Genomic DNA, 19,028 nt, shown 5'->3' with positions numbered 1-19,028 from the left:
GTCACAGGCAGGTACGTAAGACCTTACACCCTGCATATGACCCAGCTACTTCATCTTGTTGGCTTAAGATTCATGAGTAAGATAAAAATAAATAAAAGAGCCAAAGACAGTAACTCCTTATTTCCAACTGATTGTTAGTACAAGCCTAACAGTGCTGGACACAGATGAACAGAACAGGTAAAAAATGCCCATCTTCAGGCATTTCATCACGTTATTTCTCTTCTGTAAGAGTTCACAAATGGCACCGACACACATACGTGACTTACAAGCTGGCAAATAAAATAGGCAGCTAGTTTTCAAGTATTTCCCCTGGGTTTGTCTTCTCGTTTTATACTGTTGGTCCCAAGATACTCTTATTTCATATCCTGTTTTATGAATAAATGGAACTGCTCTTTAGGGAACACGACAGTTCAGGGTAAGTCAAGTTCCTTTATCTTTGGCTTACAAGACCTTTACTACAAATGTGAAGGAACAACGAAGAGAGAGGAGGAGTATCTTCAGATCACTTAGTGGTGCATCTGTAAAAAGGCTGAGCGAGTTTCTTCAAAACGAACATTCCAATGACAAAATGCAGGATGAACAGAACCTGTGGCATCAGCCTGGCTGTGTGTGACAAGGTTGTCTTCACAGCAGAAAGGACCCAACTCCGGAGCAGCACGGGGCGTACCAGCAGAGCAAGCAACGTGATTGTCACCAAGGCACTGGTAACGCCACTACTACTGGCACCACAAACGTAACTTAGGCACACAGAGATCATCGTTCCCAGAAACAGCTTGAAAAAAGTGAAGAGAGTAAACTACAAATCATTTTATCCATTGAAGTTGTATAAGCTTATCTGAATATTACGTATGCATTTCTGAAAAACTCATTGCAACGACAAAAAAGGCCAACCCACTGTAGATTTCCCTTTTCCGTTTTAGTCAGTGGAACATAAAGAATCACTGTAAGTTTTAAAGAGACCTGACTACACACTTAAGTGAAAATTCTGTTGGAACAAAGCAATTTAACCACTGCACGCAAATGTTAAAAATTAAGGCTATTCTTGGTATTAACGGGAAACCACTATTCCCAGACTCTGTAAATGCATACTTTTAGGTGTTTAATTACGGCAGGATTTGCACTGGTATGCCACTGCTGTAAAGCAGGAAAGGAAAGAAAGAAGCAATACAACTTTTTACAGCAAAATAAAGCATTATATTTTACTTCCACCAGTGTTAATGGCAAAACTTCCTGTCCCTACTGAAGTCAGCTGATTTTATACAAAACAAGATGAATCACTGAAATATCACCTGAAAAAGCACGTAAGTATTACTGATTAAATACTTTGTATTTAACAGGAAATCTCATTCCATTTCCACTGCTTGAATTTCAAAAATATTTTAGAAATAGTATCAGTTGTGACAAGTCATCAGTACTATTTATATCTATAAACACTGAGATCAATACATCTTTAAAAAATATGTAATAACTTAATAGTTCTAGCAAAGTTTAGTCATTCCAGTCTTCCTTTAATTGAGTTCCAGCATCAGTCTGCAGATCTCATCAGGAGACTTTAACAGTGGTCTTGTTAATTGCTGATTAGTTAATAAGACAACTCTTGAAAGGTGCTCATAACATGCTACGACACACTTCCTCTTGGCAAGATATATTTTGATACTTAAGTAACAGAATTAAATAGAATTTACTGCAGTGAAATGACTTCTTTCTGCTTATCCTGCTGCAGTCCGATTTCCACTGCAAACAGGTTAACCTATTTAATTCCTTACTTTAGGCAGGAGGAAAGACGTTTGCACCAGTTTTAGTTCACACACAGTAAATGCAGCCATGTACTACAGCTCCTTATTTGTAAAGTCAAGGAGAAAGACAAAAGTTTTGCTGCTGGTTCTCTGTGAAATTGCTCTGCTTCTGTTCAGACTTCCAAGTTGCACTGTAGCATGACTCTACTCAGTTGTTTGTAAAACTAATTGATTTGTGTTCTAATATTTCCACTGTAAAGAAAATCCCTTCCCTGTATTCTTTGTGTATTAAGTAACAATTAAATACAAAAATGCTTTTTACCTAATAAAACATTGAAGGAAAAAGGAAATGTCATCTTTGAAAATTTCCATGAACGCCTATCTACTGTAACAGTGGTAGTATCTGTTATACATGGAACACAGTAGACATTTTTGTTAATAAAGATTATTAGCCAGGTAGATTTTAAACATCATTTTTCCTGACAACTTAATAAAACTCTTCAAATAAGACAGACAAGTATATTTGTATTTAAAGTGCTCTTTATCAGATGCAGCAAATATTTGGCCAGTGTCCTTCCGGTCTCCAACTAGCACTTCACAGATGAGTAAGGGCAAGAGGGGTGGGGGCAGGGCAGGGGGGACACGGGACGGGACAGGTAGCAGAACAAACTGTTCTAAATTGTAGCTCTTTTTTGCAAAATCGACCTTAGTGCCAGCCAGTACAGTTACTACCAGAGCATAAAACAAACCCAGCCTTTGTGGCTGAAACATTACCATGCACACATGTTCTTGCCACAATCACAAGAGAAGGCAGATGTTAGTGCCTAGGATTTGCAACCTCCTGCAGTTAGAAAGCAAGCTCAGGGACTAGAAAACTCACTGAAGGAAAACGCAGCAATCAAATGAACGCACGGCGAATGTCCGTGGGGCGGCCCCGGCTGGGTCTAGGTGGAAACCTGTCATTGGGACCAGCTCGTCCTGGAAGTGTAGGGTTTGCTCCTGGCAAGGAACCAATTGGGTCAAAATGTGGTCTGAATGGAGGAAACTGCCCTGGTGCTTCTCCTGGGCCAGGAATGAGTGAGTTAATTGGGTCTCCAACATATGGAAGTGTTGGTCTCTCATCATACTCTCCACCAATGATCACTGGGGGATAGATTGGGTTTGATGGGAATGGGTTGGGAGGAAAGGGATTAGGATAGAACGGGTTGGGATGAAAGGGGATTGGATGAGGTGTAGGGGGCAGAAACATCATGTGCCTCCATCTCAGGGCTTCCTTCTTCTGTTTCAACTTCTTCTTGTATAGCTGCAGACAGAAACAAAGCATTTTAAAGCTCTCTAAGTGCTCTGTGCTCCAGGTTCAGCAGTTGCATTCAGTTCTGCAGCACTTCTCACAAAAACACTCCTCACCAGCCTGAAAACCCCCAACAGCAGCTCCCCTGTCTGCCAAAGAGCAAGCAGTGTCTCTGGAAGACCTCTGACCCATGATCTGGGTATGCACATTTAACTTTTGATGCCGTTTTCTCCTACTCTGACCAAACTCTGCATGTGTACACAGAACACCACACTTTTAAGACTAAAAATTAATTAAAATTTACTGCCTCCCAAAGTCTATGCTTTATTTTCAACTTAGCCTGTGGAGACTAAAATAAAAGCACCACCTACTTCTTTCCAGTCTGTGTCACGGGGCCTTGCAATAGGATCTACAAAGAGAAACAAAAAATTAAGAGGAGCAATCTATTTTATTATTAAATGGCATTCATGCCACAGATGCCCACAGTTTAGTCAAAACTTGCAGAAAAAGCAAGAGATGAGAAAACACTTTTGGTCAATACATTTTTCATAAAGATAATGCATGCTAAACAACTTAAATCTCCAGGACCATCCAACAGGTAATCTACTTGCACACCCATTCTATGTAAAGCGTCATCTCCAAAAGTGACTCTAGTAGAGAAATCCCTGAAACACTGTCCCCATCTCCAACTTCTCACTGCACTTCCCTTGATCACCTTATTTCTTCAATCTCTTGTGAGAAATTACAGCAGGAGTATCTCTCCTCCGATTCCTAATATCTGTAATGGCTGGCACACCAAGGTAGCCAGGGAAACATGAAAACAAGGGAAGTCTGCCCCACACAATGGGAAGAACTATGTGGTCCATCAGTAATGGCTCAGCAGACTTGTCAACCATTTTCCTGGCAGAAAACTGCATCCACCAGAATTATACCTGACCCAACTGTACTGGTTAACATCACAAATGAAAGTGTTTTAAAAAAAAATCAGAAGTAGTTGCCTGAGGAGCACCTTATCAGAATCTGCCAGACCTAATCCCTCTGTTCACATCAGAATGTAACTAGAAAAAACATGTGTCTCAACACTACCTCGGAAATCTCGCAGATAGATAAACCTCCACAGAAGCTGGTCATTTGAAGCTGTGTAAAGATCATGGCAAACAGCAGAAAGAGAGATGAGTGAACGGACATCCAGAAGTCTGAAAATCCGAAGCTTGAGCTCCAGAGGAAGGACCACTAACCCAAACACATCTGGCAAGTTCAGAGCTACAAAGTGGAGAAAATAGAAGCATTACAGCATTACTTAAGTGGTGCAGTTTACTCTCTCTCTAGAAATCCTAAAAGAAAGGACGGACATTATAACCTTTCCCTTAAATCATTTCCCTTTGATGTCTGAGTTACACCACTTCTCTCAGAAAGTACTGTGACGTGACTTCTTATAAAACACATTTCTTGCAACTCTTAAGTATATTTAGAGTGCACAAAACAGGGCAAATGACACTTTATACTGACCGATATTGGCTACTAAGCCTAAGAAACATTCCACGCACCTAACTATGTTTATAGGCTACAGAACAAAAGAATAGGTAAAAAAAAAAACCCAACTCACCACCACGTGCCAAATTTCACAAGCCCACAAAAACCACATTAAATACAGAGCACATGCTTCACATAAAACCTTCCTGCACTGAAATCTAGAGGGAATTCTACTGAATAGTCTTCAGAAAATAAAGCTGAGACCTTTTATGGCAATATCTATGCAGAGAAAGCCTGGCTTCCTACTGCCTCACAAACGCCAGCTTGGGTTACTTCCTCCATCCTTTCCAAGCCCTCAATGACCAGTCAGTGAGAAGATCATTCTTGGGGTTAGACTTCCAAATATGATGCTCTATAAATTTTTCTGCTTTGACAAAGAAATGGATCAAAACTACAAAATTACTGCCACAAAATTATTGTGGTATGATCTTCTCATCACTAAATGTGGAAAACAGCTACTCCAGTCTCTTCTGTGACACTACAGCAATCAAAAATTTAAACCAGGAAATTATCATTATATTAACATTTTCTAAGCTACAAAGATTAATATCATTCCTTTAGAATGTATAAATTACTTTATGCTTATTCTTTATATATCCATCACTGAACAGCTGTTTCTTACACTTTCCCTTCAAGGCTTCAGACAGAACCCCCCTTTCTTCCATCCTCAAAAATGAAGTACCATCTCTTAATTGTAAATATTTTCTCTCACCTTGTCGGGCAGCAGCCAGAAGAGAGTAAACCAGCTGGTCTTTAAAGAGACGGGATAATTTCTGCAAGTCTCTGTAAACACCTGCAACTTTTTCTATCAAAGAAGAGAGGTAAAAAGCTTGAATTCATAAATGCAAAAATTATGTCAGAGCAGAAGAATTATGATTTTCTTAAACACGGAATTTAAATCTGCTTGTAATCTTGATTGGAGCAGCTTTTCAGCCATTTAGCCATTTCAGCTGTTCAGAGTGTAACAATCATGCAGTAAGTAATTGATCAACAACTACAGAGCAGTTCCGTGGCCAGCCTAGGCTTTCCTCTGGCCTTAAAAAGCACCATTAAGAGAAACACTTGAATTCTTCACAAACAAACTGACTCTCAAGCTGTCAGAGCTTCCTTTGCCAGATTTCAAAGCTAATGTGTAGCACGCACCTATGTTGTAAACGCCTGCAATATTCAACTTTCTGACAGAAATGTTTTTCCATTCTGTTCTCTGCAGAAAGGGGAGCCAGAAGGCTCTTGACATTGTATTGGACACATTTCAGTGCTCATTTAATTCTTCTAAAGCCTTTCAACTAGACTTGTACATCAGTGACTGGGGCTACCCAGACACTGAGTCAGCCTGAACTGCTGACAAAATAGTCCATTTACTTCACAGAACAAAAGGCTAGTCAGGTCTGTGCTCACAAGGATCCACATCTATCTGCCCTTGTCTTCTCCCCCACCTTAGTTTTCCTTCTAATTTTGGCATTCTGGAGAGAGCTATGTGGTCAGCACACATTTTCTGACAAAAAGAATGTAACAGTTACAGTGCCACAACAACAGTGTAGGTACCATCAGCTTCCGAAGTCCTGAACTGCCAGACAGAAAGGGGCTATAACGCAGCATTGCTGCCCCAGAGATTCACACACACGCTCAGGACCTCATAAATAACAAGCATACGGGTGAAAGGATGACTCGGGCTTTGCAAGGTTCTTCCCTTCAACTGTCAATCCAAGAAATTCAAATTGTTTTAACAACAAAATGTGAGTAAATGGCTACACTCCAAATGCCTTTCACCTCAAAGCTATGACTAACCAAAATGGTAACAACATTTTTATTCTTTCTGCTATTCTGTACCTATTAAACATTCTGCTGAAGTATATCCTTACCCACTGTGTCACTTCTTTTTCAGTTTACTGCTATGAAGTATCATAGCTCAATCATACCTGGCTCCTGAAAGCAAACAAACGATGCTGGCAATAGTTGTATTCTCTTAACACCTTTAATCTCTTTGTTGATTTTTAATGTTGCTGCAAATAAAACAAAAAAAGACATTTCAAAATTTAGAACACATTGAGAGATAACAAAGACCACTTCATTACTGCCTTACCCTTCAGAGGTTTCACTTTCCTCCCTTACCAGAACCCCTCAAGGAAAAGACTCAACTATAGCAAGCAGCTAGACAAATAAAAATTTCAGAAAAATAAAATGGAACTTAAAATAGCAAGGAATGAACAAAGACCTTGGTGACAGAAACCAAGCATTGCCTTCAGCAATTCTGTCACATGGAAAGAGATGTAACACAGCTAAGAGAGGTATACAGAGAGCCATTACTACAACACAGTCATTAAAGAAATATTAACTAGAGAAAGATTCAACAAGCTTACTATATGAACACAATATGCATGCCAGTTGTAACACTGGCCTAAATCTAACCATAACATGACTCGATTAAAACATTTGATCAGAATGTGTATATGTTCTGAGAAAACATATGTGCTTATACAAATTGGCATAATCAGTAACAAGTTTTTTACAAATAAATATAATTTTTTTAATCAAAGACATCCTGAAATTAGAATCAAGTCCTAATTTACTATTGGTTCTGCAAAAATGTGAAACTGCTCAAGTGCTGAAGAACACATGAAAAACAGAAAAAAACACAAGCAAAAAAGACAAACAAAAGAAACTAAAAAAAAAAAAAAAATCAAGTGATTTGGAAGTTGCTTCAAAAAAAATTAAGACTTCCCTAAATTTTCTGGACCAAATAGCTTAAACTAAATACAATTTTGAGACCATGGTTAAACTGATAGCTTTATAATATTACATATATATCATATATATAAGATTATAATTTATAATCTTCGGAAAGATTATACATTAAAGCTAAAGAATACATAGTCTGAATGTTGTTTATAAGTCTTGCAAAGAACATGAGACAGGACAAAAATATTGTAGCTGGAGCAAATCTACTTCTTCTAATGTTTGACAATGTATACCAAAGTTTCTATGAAATGAGATAAGAAACAGATTTCTACAACATCGCAATGAAAAGGCCAGCTGAACCCCCTAAGGATTCATCTGTTATGATTAAAGGGAGAGAAATAGTTAATACAGAGACAGGGAATGCCAAGAATATTCAGCATCAGGAAGTGGGATCTCTTGCACCTCAACAACCTGGATAATCAGGGTGCAGCTCTAAACCAAGTGCACAAAAGCACATTTAAGTTTTCTCTTGCTAAACAACGGTGATATTTACCAATGTGCATCCAGGATAGAAACTGTATAACTTACCATTAATAACAACAAGATCTCCCAAAGGCACACAAGTCAAACCAGCAGAACCTTCTTCACAAAGGGGATGTGTATACTGTAGCTTATAAACACCGTTTCCTCTCCATTTCTCTGGCATAGATACTGCCTTGGCTTCTGTCCCCTAAAAATGCAAAGAGATAACACACTGCCATACTTTAGCAATGTACCAAGACTAAGGGGTGAAAACATAAAAAAAAAAGAAGCTCAAAAGTTAGGGAATGCCAGAATGATGCCTGCGATTCAACTCTTAGTTAAGTCCCAATGCACATTATGACACAGACTATAATTGCCTGATTATATAGTATCTTCCCCAAGACTAACAGCAAATCTAAGGTGAAATTTAGTGATGCCTTGTCCTGTTCCAGTATGACAGGAAAGGTCGTTCAGTGAGCGTTCACACCCGTTTCTCTGAGACACGTACTTCGTTCTGACATCCATTCCAGCATTCTGACAACTCTTGCATGTACGTTAATCTGCTGCACAAAAAACATCTTATTGCACCTTTTCTGTGAACTTGCAATGTCTGACAGGTCTTGAAGAATCATAGCTTGAAATTAATTCAAAAATCTGAGTCGACTAACAGTTTTTCCTTTCAATTTCAGTATAAAGAGGGTCAGATGAAACCCCAGAGGGGAATACAACATAACCACAAGTACAAGCAGACTTTTTTTCCCTCTTAAATCTGCACAGCAATCATCTTCCCTACTTCCAAGCCTACTCACTGACATAAACTTTCTTCCCAGTGGCAAATGTATTCTTCAGATAGTATTTCAGGCTATGGGCACACAACTAACTGAACAGATGAATTAAACTGGTATCGGGTAATTGGACATTTAACCAACCCCCTACACAGGCTTAGTTAGCCTCACCGCAAGAAAAACCATGAGAATTTGAATGCCTCCTCTGAGATCAAGCCTTTTCTGACATGTTCAGCCACTTATCCATAAACATGCAATGCAAATCTTGAAAATCTAAGGGGAAAAGGTGAATTCGTACATTGTACAGAAGTACTGCCATAGGTGCTCAAGTACAATACTTCTGTGGGTTAGTGGAACCAAAGCCTAATTTAACACAGCTGAAGTTAATATGGAATGGGAGACAATATTCTGGCAGACTACACCTTTTCAACCACCATTTGAACAGGATACCATCGAGATGATGCTGATGCTTAAGGCAGCACTTCAAAAAAAATGCTACAATCTACACAGAAGTGCTACATGTCTACACAAGCTCAACAGTATAAAGCAGAAACAGGTTATCAGCTGGGTCCCAGTGACGCTGAGGCCTGAAAGAAACATAGGGACAGACCTCTTCTCTCACACCTGAAAGCTGCTCTAGTCTTTAGCCTTAAGGCTTACTGGTCAGGGAAATTAAAGCAGCTGACACCTCAGCAGCCCCTGCTGCTGACTGACATACAGAAAGGCAGAAATGGAGCTTCAGATGCATCTTGTATCACACATTCCCATGGTATCCCACAGATTTCTCATACTGACCAAGAAGTTTCCTGCTTGTTTGTGCACCTACCTGAGGTACATAGCCTGTCTCCATCATGAGAAGATGTACTAGCACAATCAAGGCATCAGTGGCACTGGTACACTCAGCAGAAAGGTAGAGCATCTCTAAGGAATGTGGTATTTCACCATCAGCAGCTTCACTGCACAGCATGGGTTCAGAAGGATAGGAACCTGTACCTTCTTCCAGGTCAACATCTTCTGGGACTAACTCAGAAGGAAATTCTAGGCTGGATCCTGCCTTCAAGGGAAAGCAAAACATACTTTTGTTCATAAAATTATGCCTCTACATAAATAAAACTACTCAAAGACACATTAAAAAAAAGGAAAAAGTAGTGAATGAAAACTATAAGCAGATTTATGTACGGGAAGGGTCAGGAAAGGAGCAGGGGGAAGAGTCTAAAAGAGCTGTAGCTAGTTCTCCCCAACATCCACGTCCAATGGCACAAGACACCCTTACATTTTGTATGAGGCTGGCAGCGCCACCCACCCTTGGAACTCCTTTTCTCTCATTAACAGCAATGTACATAGCCCCAGTTAAACATAAGATTTTCAGACTCCTAGAGCTCTTCTCCAATGACACTTAGTTGCTTAGAAATTTTCTTGCCATCTTTCACTACAATTTTGGAGGAAGGTGTGAGAATCTTTCAACTTGCCTTAGAATATTAAACAGATACGAAACAGATACTTCAGCACAGCTTACTACAGTCTAACTGACAGACATAAGGAGCCTGCGTGCCCGCAGCACCATGTAAGGATTATCGCTCCTGACAAGTATCAAAGAGACAACAGTCCAGCTACATTTTCTCACATTTCTCACAACCCTTTTTATCCTAAATCTTAACTTTCATACGTTAAATTAGTATTTTTAAGAGACCACTTGCCCATTTTCCTCATAAAAAGGTTACATTAAGAAACATTTTGTACTTGAAATCAGTTCCAAAGCAAAAAACTACTTGCTTCAAAAGAATGTTGGAAGACAATTTTTTCCCAGCTTCTCAAGCTCCTGCCTAAAAAGGACAGGATCATATTATGAGATAGACCATGGCACTACGCTGTACCTGCAGTTGTCTTCTCCAGGGAGACTCCATTCACCTCAGGGCCCAGTGGCTGGTGGGAGCCATTAGCTACGTAACTATTGCATGTACTGTCATACAGAAAACAAACCACTGAGTAACATGCAAAAAATGTGCCTATTAGCTGCATGAAGCATATGGGATCTTACAGATGTACATCAATGAAGCATGAGGCAGGAGCTACCAGAGCAACACAACCTCCATGCACAAGACAGGTCTCACTCTATGGCAGGCCACCTGAATCACAGAGCAGTGTTATAACTCATTAGAAAGGAATCGTGTGCTCATCTTGTGAGTGGTGTTTCCAACAGACAGTGCCTGTTCCATTTGTCCACCACCTAGCCTCAGTGTTGTCTTCTCCAGGAAAATGATTCCAGTAAGAAACATAATCCTAACTTCCTTACTAAAAATGCATGTTCCACCAAAAACATTCAAACCTGTAAAAATGTCAGACATGAAACATCTCAGGGTCTCTGAACTAACTTCTGTGTCATAACTAATATGCAATGAATAGAGCCAAATTTCCACCCAAATAACTGGCTCCATATTAGACAAGTATAAGTAGCCAAATATTCTGAAGAGATTCTCTAATATATAGTACAGCAACTGACTCAACAAGATACCTTCTTTTTTTTGCCTTGTGTTGTGCAGGGCAATTCTCATGTACTTACCCTCTCTCCACTCTTCTGAACTTCCACCTGAGCTTTCTGGTTGTCAGATTGTTCATTTTGCCCTTCTTTTGGACTGTTGGCCTGAGTTTCATTGGGGATCAAGGTGGATGGCTCATGACCATTCTGAAGTGGGGGAGCAGTAGGAGGAGGTAGCTGGGGTTGTCCATCTGCCTCTTGTAGTAATAAGCATATCAAATCACCAGGAACAATCCCATATGAAGCTAAGGTCTTCTGATCTTCTGTGAGAGGATCTCTTCTGTTCAGTGTTATTGAAAACTCTGTATCAGAACTGCAAAACAAAAAAAAGTAAGGAAGCAAGGCTGGCTGCATCTGGGTCACTGCACACAGAGGTATAGTTAGAAATGCTTACTGCATATACAATAACACCATGCCATGGGTTTTAATCCATTAATAACTAGCTACATATTACATGGATAGCGAGAAGAAAAATATGGTACAAAATTATTTCCCCCATATTTCTCTCCAAGTACATTTTAAGTAGCCATAGCTGCCTATAGGTATAACTTCATTTCCAGTAATTGCTCATAAAACAATTACGAAGGAAAGCTAACAAGTACCCTCCAAATTAAAAGATGCCACACCTAGCAAAACAAGCTTGAAATGAACTACCGCCTGAGATTACTTAAAAACAAGATAGTGCTCCAAACTCAACCATCTTGCTTTCTCATTAAGCAAAACATTAATTTCAAAAAGTCAGCAGCTGCCTTACAGAATGCTAGTTGCAAATGAGGGTATTAAGAAAAGATGCTTCAGGGCAAGCGCTTACTAAAAAAAATAAAAGGAAATTAAACTGGGTAGCATGGGAGCAGCTATCCAGTATCAGCTGTAGGGCAAACCCACGGTGGCAAGTCAAGCACGGGCTTCAGGTGTCTGCTGCCGGCAGGGCCCCGCAGCACGGCCCGGCGCTCCAGGCGGGCGCTCCGCCAGTGAGGCATCAATACTGGTACCCAGGTACGGGTCTGTCGGTACAAACCCTCCAGCCACCAGCAGAAAACGAGCCCCTTCTGCAGGCGCTTCCTAAATCGGTTTTGCAGACGTCACCCTCCTGTAAAGGCTGCCAGGAGTTCCTCGTAGATAAAACGTTTATGAAATTTACACCCAGAGGTTTTCTAATAAGCCTGAAAAACTGTAAGCCTGGCACCCTACGGCCATTTTCGTGACACCACACGGAAACTCAAGTCCGCTCCGGCAGGGCCGCAACCCGTATCTCTCAGCTGCGCGCTCCCCGGCAGCGTCACCCCCGGCCCTGCGGGACCAGCCGGGACGCACAGCCGCTCCCGGGCCGTCGGGACGCGGCTCCCGGCCCCGGCGCTGCCGCGGGGCCTGTGGCGGGGAGCGGCTCCGCGGCAGCCCCTGCCCAGCCCTGCGAGAGCCTCGGCAGCGTGCCCCCGCCGACCGGGCCAAGCCCCGGCGGCAACCCCTTACCCGCCGCTGGGGCCGCCCAGCCCCGGGCGACAGCGCCCGTGCCCGCGGGCCTACCAGCCCCCGCACCGCCGGCCTCGGCCCGCAGCGCAGCTCGGCGCCCCCGCCCCGCGGCCGCTCTGCCCCCTCCGCTCGGCGCCCGCCCTCGGCGCCCCTCGGCTCGGCCAGAGGAGGAAGGGCCCCGGCCGGCCCCCCCCGCCCCTTCCCCGCCCGCAGCGGCCCCGGCACCGCCGCCGCGCGCCCCGCAGGGGGCAGCAGCACCGCCACGGGGGAGCTGGCGGGGTGGGGGGGGATAGGCTGGGCCGCCCCACCCCTCTCCGCGCACCGCGTGGTACGGCCCCGCTGGCCCAAGCCCCGGCGCGCGCTGCCGCCGTCGCCGCCCCCCCACACCCCTCCGCGATGGTTCGCTCCGCACGCTACCTGTATCCCCAGGCGGGCAGCAGGGCCCGGCGCAGCTGCGCGCGCAGCTCCCCAAGCGTTGGCTCCGCCCCCTGCACCTCCAGGGGCGCCGTTCGCTTCTGCACCCGCACACGAAGCTTCATGGCGGCGGCGGCGGGTCGCCTGCGCCCCGAGCGGGCCCCGCCGGGCGGCGGTGAAGGTGGCGGCGGCGAACGACCGCAAGGGCTGCCGGGGTGTGTCGTTGTTTTGGTTGGCGCGGCACCGCCTCAGCCCGCTCGGCCCCGCCCCCGCGGCCCGTGGCGTTACCCCCGCGCGCCGGCTGATCGATGCCTCGGCTTGCCACGCGGCGGCATCGATGATTGGGCGTTCGCGCTGGGCCCGCGCATGCGCCGGCGGGAGCCGGACACACCCTCCCCCCCCCAACGTGGCAGAGGGCTGGCGGGCGGGTGGCGCTCGCTGGTCGCCTCTGCTGCTGTCCCTCAGCTGTGGCCTGTCCCCCTCAGCGGCTGGTCCCCGCCGCGCCTGGGAGGCGATAAGCCACTGGCAGCAGTGACGGATCGCGCCGGCTGCCGTGCGGAGGGGAGGGCTGGGCCGCTCTTCTCGCTCCCCTTCAGTGTCACACCGGTTTAGATGTTACCTTAAAAACAAAACCGCCGAGGAGAGCCTGGTGATGGCTGGACGTTTTGCTGTTGACAAAGTTCATAGAAATATGCTAGGGGAAGGGCTGAAGGAGGACACTGCCCCCGAAAGCGTCTAGTTTTATAAAGAAACACGGTATTTTAAGGGGGGCTACTGAACTGAATGATCACAGCAAAAGTAGAAAGCGGCACAAACTTAAGGTTACGGGCTTTAGTTAGCCCTTATCTGTCATACTTGGAAAAAAGATCTTGGATCTTTTCCAAAACACATGCAGCTTCATCTAGAAATACACACTTTGCAGAAGTGTAATGTCAATTGGGGAAAAACGTAACAAGCACAGTTTATTCAAGTTTTTACTTTAACATTAAATTTCAGACAACAGTGAATCAAGAGGTAACTTTCAAGCAATGCTTATTCTCAGATCATCTTGTCTGTTTTTCTAATAATATTTAGTTACATCACTTCTGCATGGATAATAGAAGTATGAGGTACAGGAAAACTGGGTTACTTTCTAAGAATATAGCCCTAAAATAATAGGTAAAGTGAGCTTGAAAGACCTAGCTTGCACAGCTGCCACCAAGTAGAACTGCTTATTATGGCACCATTCACATTGCTTCACCCTTCATCCTATCTGTGTCCTTTCCACAGCTATGGAGCCAGTCAGAAGAAGGAGACTGGAACTTCAAAACTTCTGTTCTGGGCTACAGATGAAATCTCCTTTATGCTATCTGAACATGGTCATCCAACCCAAGTAAATGTGGTTGCTAAATTTCCCTTACTCTAGAGTTTGCTGTCAAATATATCTCAGAGTGAAGGGCAAACATCATCTGGTTTCAACATGTCAATAAATTCCTCAGTGGAAAGGATTGTATTGATGAAGATTATAAAGGGAAAGGCAAAGAGACTACTGAAATGGAATACCACTCGTTGAAAAATGGAAGAGCTGATGCCCATTACAGTCAGCTTGATGTTACATACCAGGCCCTCAACTGCAAGCATGAAAATAAATGATTTCCTGAGAAGCGTACTGCACCGTTTGCCACTACCCCTTTTTGAGAAGTGCTTATGCAGTCACCATCTCAGGGGGCCACATCCTGGATAAATCCAGAACAGCAGGTTGCTGCGACAGAAGGGGATGAGAGTGGAAGGAAGTGGCAAAGGCAGGGTCAAAGAGGATTGAAAGGAGGAGAACACATGAGGAGGGATCAGGAGCACCTTCCCTGTCAGAACTTTGCTTTCCTCTCCCTTGAAGAGGGTTGAATCCAAAGTGAGTCATGCTGCTGCCGCAACATCATAACCATTTTCCGCTGGCCATGGACATCCTGCTATATTTTGTCCTTCAGCGTTGTTGTCCCTGTCTCAGCTACCTCCTGTGTTCCCAGTGGCTCTAGGGCAACTTTTTGCTTTTTAGGAAGGGTGGAGGAGGCTTCCCTAGTATGAGAAATGTTCATGGGTACAGTTGTGTACCAGCAGAAGCACCATTTCAGTAGTTTGCACAAGCTAAACTAATTGTGCAAAATAAAATTGTTCTATTTCTCAGGAGCTGGCTATAGTAGTCATTATTAGGTAACCAGTTACACCAGTTACAGGTCAGCATTTCTGCTGGCGTTCTGCTAATTTTTCCTTTGAACTTTATGAGACATGACACCATGTAAGGTTTAGACACGTTCTTCACAGAGCAGTAAGTGTTAAACAGGAAAACCTCCTAAGAAACAATCATGATGAAAGACTTATTAAACATTTTCCACAGCTTTCAAGTTTGTCTGTGTAAGTTTCAAATGACCCAAAACCACCATTATTTTTTCCCTTAAATATCTTTCTAAAAGGACTGTTACTTGAGTAATATTTTTTCTCCACCATTTTAATTTTGTCTCAGTCCGCAGGCAGGAGACTTCCAATGGCCACGTGTAAAGTCAACCTCAGGCTAGGAAGGGCACTGTGTCAAAACAGTCTGGGAAACCTGTGTGCTTACAAGCTTGAAGAAATAGTTGTATACAGAACTGTGACTTTCAGTATAGTTCATGCTTATAGGAAATGGCGAATTATTTTTAAGTCTAATTCATTAAAATAATCTACAGTGTGGTGACAAAAGGAAGCTCTTTATCAGTAGCTTAGAATGATTGTAAAAGACAATGTCATTTCTCAACTCAGAGTATTTTATTGATGGTTTTTCTCCCCCACATGATCAGTGTAGAACATAAGCAATAAAACCCATTCCACCGAAGTAAAACCCTATGGATAGACCTTGTGGTTTCTCCTGAGAAATTTGAAACTTAATATAGCTATAGCCCTGTTGACCTGCAGCCAGCTTCCCATGGCAGAGGGAAGAGAACTATAAAAAGCAAAGGTCTCTTTGGTTCAGTTACATACCTCATGGAATTAATATTTTTTTCCTGAAAGCTGAGTGTAGTAATAAGGTTGTGAGCCAGTGGACCTTTTCCATTATTTTGCTTTCTGTATTTGCCACTACAAAGAGTGTATTTCATAACATGTATAAATAAATTTATATGTGTATGTATTAATCCTTATGATAACTGATATTTTGAATGGCTAGGGTCACACTGAAAGATGTGAGAAATGGTGGAAGGAGGAGGAGAAGGGTGTGAAGGCTGGAGTATCAGCAGCAGCTCTGTGAAAGTATAAAGTACCATTTTAAGTGTGCCAGTGGGGGGGGAGGTTCAAATCAAAGCCAGTGGAAAGAACCTTCTAACTTCTTGCAGCTTGATGGTGGTCAACTTTTCTCCTAAAAAGTATTTTAAAGCCCTTTAAGCTAGTGCTCTGTAGCTAATACATTTAGTGGAGCTCTGCTTTACACCACCTCAGGTTGACTGTCTATGCATGACCCTTAAGCAGTGTCTGAAGCTTACTCATGTGGCTCTTCTTTGTTTCTGATTAAAATCTGGTCATATGGAGCAAAGGACCTTTCAGTGGGTTTTCTGGGGTTTGCCAGGTCGCTTCAGATGTTTTTAGCTATCACCGTGTTTTCTTGGATTTGTATACTTCTTTACAGTATTGAATTACTGAGAGCTGTGTGCAGAGCAAAAGTCTTTAAAGTGGCACATCAAAGGCAGAGTTTGATATATTTGCGTTAGCAGTTCAAAATCACATTTCTCTGGGTAGTAAAAAGAGGCTTCACCCATGGAGGAAGATTCTTAGAGGAAAATTTCCTATATCTTACCATCAACCAACGGCATCAGTTTTTTCTTAGTGAGATTACTGCATCCACCTTCTAGGGATCTACATTGACTTCTTAACAGGACCGCAATTTATGCAGAACCACGGTAGGGGCTGCACAGGTTGAGACGGGGCCTCATGCTGCTGTCAGCTCCATGAAAGTAACTGCATGGTTGTGCAAGAGACTAAAGAGCGAGCCAAACGACTGGAAGAAAAGCAGAGAAGAAAACTTAGAACAGACCTACACAAATAATGGACTCAGGTCTGAATCTGGGCAGATCCCAGACAAATAATGCCTTCTGCATTCCTGTTCAAGGTCTCAATGTTTCTTCTTCTTCCTGTGTCTCTTGGGGACCAGCTTAATAGCACACTCACAATTCTTAGCTGTGAGGGCAGTGTGCAGTGCAGAGCTAGAACAAGAACACTGATTCTTTTTGCTAAATGGACTTTGGTGAAAATGAACCTGGTAGTCCTGTCTCAGGTGCTAGGACAGGGCAGTTACAGAGGTCAGCAACATGAACTCAGTGGATCCAAACAGTGGAAAGTGATTTCTTCCCTCAGCTCATCAGACAACTGCCTCCCAACATAGTTATCCGTTGTTAATGGATGCTGTGTAGGCATTGCAGCTATGTTACTTATTCTCTGACAACTCTGCTCCAAGTCTTTAAAAGACGTTATGAAGGGCACCAGTAGGCAAGCCACGCTCGGGAAAAGCTGTGGTGTGCCTCTGAAATATTGTGAGGGTCCCAGTCCTACTCAGAAATATAACCTGTGGGGGCAGAGGTGGCCATTGCCTCCTATGGATTCTGTTTGAAGTTTTCATTGAGCTAATCACCTGCTGCCTGATGAGTTTGGAAGCGAATAGCATTGTTTTCCACACTGAAAAGGAAAGACCATGAACAGGAACTTAATGGAGTTTTTCTTTTTCCATAGGTATTTCCAGTAGTTGTGGAGAGGTGGAGATCACCTGCTTTTACATGGTTTAGCAAACTCCTGTCTGTGTCATTTGCTGTTTTCTTTAAGCATCCTTGCCAGTATCTTTCTTCTATCAACCATAGAAATTTTGTATTCCTTTTCACTCAGAGGTGGTTTTCCATATGGAATGTTGGTGTATATGAAGGGTTAAAATCTTGAAGCTGTTGAGTCCTTTTTGATTTGACATTGTTGAGTGAGCTGCAGCAAACCTACCTGTTCTTGAGCGTGCTGCAGAGTAACTAGAAACAATGGAGCAAGGGGGAAATTGAAAAATCCAGTCCCAGTTCTGTGATAACAGCAGAAGATATTTGTGAAACTAAAGTGCTCTTTCTGGACTTCAGGTTGGGTAGACACTATATTTGCTATCATGTTTGAGAACTGCTTGTCTTGTGTTTGTTAACTATTAAGTTTCTTTTCTGAATTTTGGGAAGCAAAAAAAAATTCTTCTGTGGGCTTCAACTGGAGAGTTTTGTGCAGGACTAAGGCAAGACAAGGATAAAATTCTTTTTCAGAGGTACTCTTTTTCAGAGGTTGGTCAGTTTAAGATAGTGTAGTTTATGGCTGTGTTAAGCCTGTACAAGGCAATGACAGTGACTTATTTTTTTCATCAGAAGCTTTCTTAGTTCTTAGGCAGATTCCAGCTGTAATCTTTATTGCAAGTTTTATTTGAAGTTTTTGCAGAGGGTTCACAAAGGAGAAACAAAATGTGGTATCTACAGACTGCTGAGTACTTCATTAGGGTGAGACAGGTACACAGACTGAAACAAAGGAGTTTTTCATCTTTTCCCTCTACTTAAAGTATTTGAATACATTATCTCTGAGAAGACAAAAGAATTAAGAGAGTGATTTAGGAATTAGTCGATGCATGCTCAGTTACTGAAGATAAAAATCAGAGCAATTTGTCTGCCATCTATTATCATTGACAATGCAACTGGCAGCTCTGATTTAGAGTATCAGGCAGCTGACGGTTCCTTCTCCTCAGCCCTGTCTGCCTTAGTCATCTGACTGACCTTAGGCAATCAGTCCTAGCATCTGACAGGCCTGGGGCTTTGATGAAACCGAGAATGTCAGCCTTGGAGTGCAAAAGTAAAGCTTGTTGGTGTGAGAAAGGAATATGAAATGATACTGTCTTTTATTGCCATGGCAGTTCAGTTGTTTGTTCTTTCAGCTTCTCACCTGGCATACATTTAAGATGCAAACAAGAACACACTAACTACAAAGCAGGGTCGTTTTCTGGTCTGTGCTGTTTTCTGTCCTCAGTGGGAATGAAATTCAATGAGAATGAGGTACCT

The 19,028-nt window shown here is 42.9% G+C and overlaps 1 protein-coding gene across 1 annotated transcript; it reads right to left on the bottom strand.

The window, feature by feature from the left end:
- Positions 1–2,258: 2,258 nt before the first annotated feature.
- On the bottom strand, positions 2,259–13,262 carry FBXO7 (F-box protein 7). The gene is made up of 9 exons (XM_055712630.1): positions 12,970–13,262; positions 11,107–11,395; positions 9,373–9,600; positions 7,828–7,969; positions 6,480–6,563; positions 5,273–5,365; positions 4,114–4,290; positions 3,399–3,436; positions 2,259–3,039 (listed from the first exon to the last, which is right to left on the bottom strand). The coding sequence occupies exons 1-9, from the start codon at positions 13,089–13,091 to the stop codon at positions 2,635–2,637; spliced, it is 1,578 nt and encodes a 525-aa protein (XP_055568605.1). The 5' UTR covers positions 13,092–13,262; the 3' UTR covers positions 2,259–2,634.
- Between the last annotated feature and the right edge of the window lie 5,766 nt (positions 13,263–19,028).

This window comes from Falco cherrug, chromosome 5, assembly GCF_023634085.1.
Source record: "Falco cherrug isolate bFalChe1 chromosome 5, bFalChe1.pri, whole genome shotgun sequence".
Lineage (NCBI taxonomy): Eukaryota > Metazoa > Chordata > Aves > Falconiformes > Falconidae > Falco > Falco cherrug.
The sequence above is the reverse complement of the archived record's forward strand: the minus strand, read 5'-3'. Positions and strand labels throughout refer to the sequence as shown.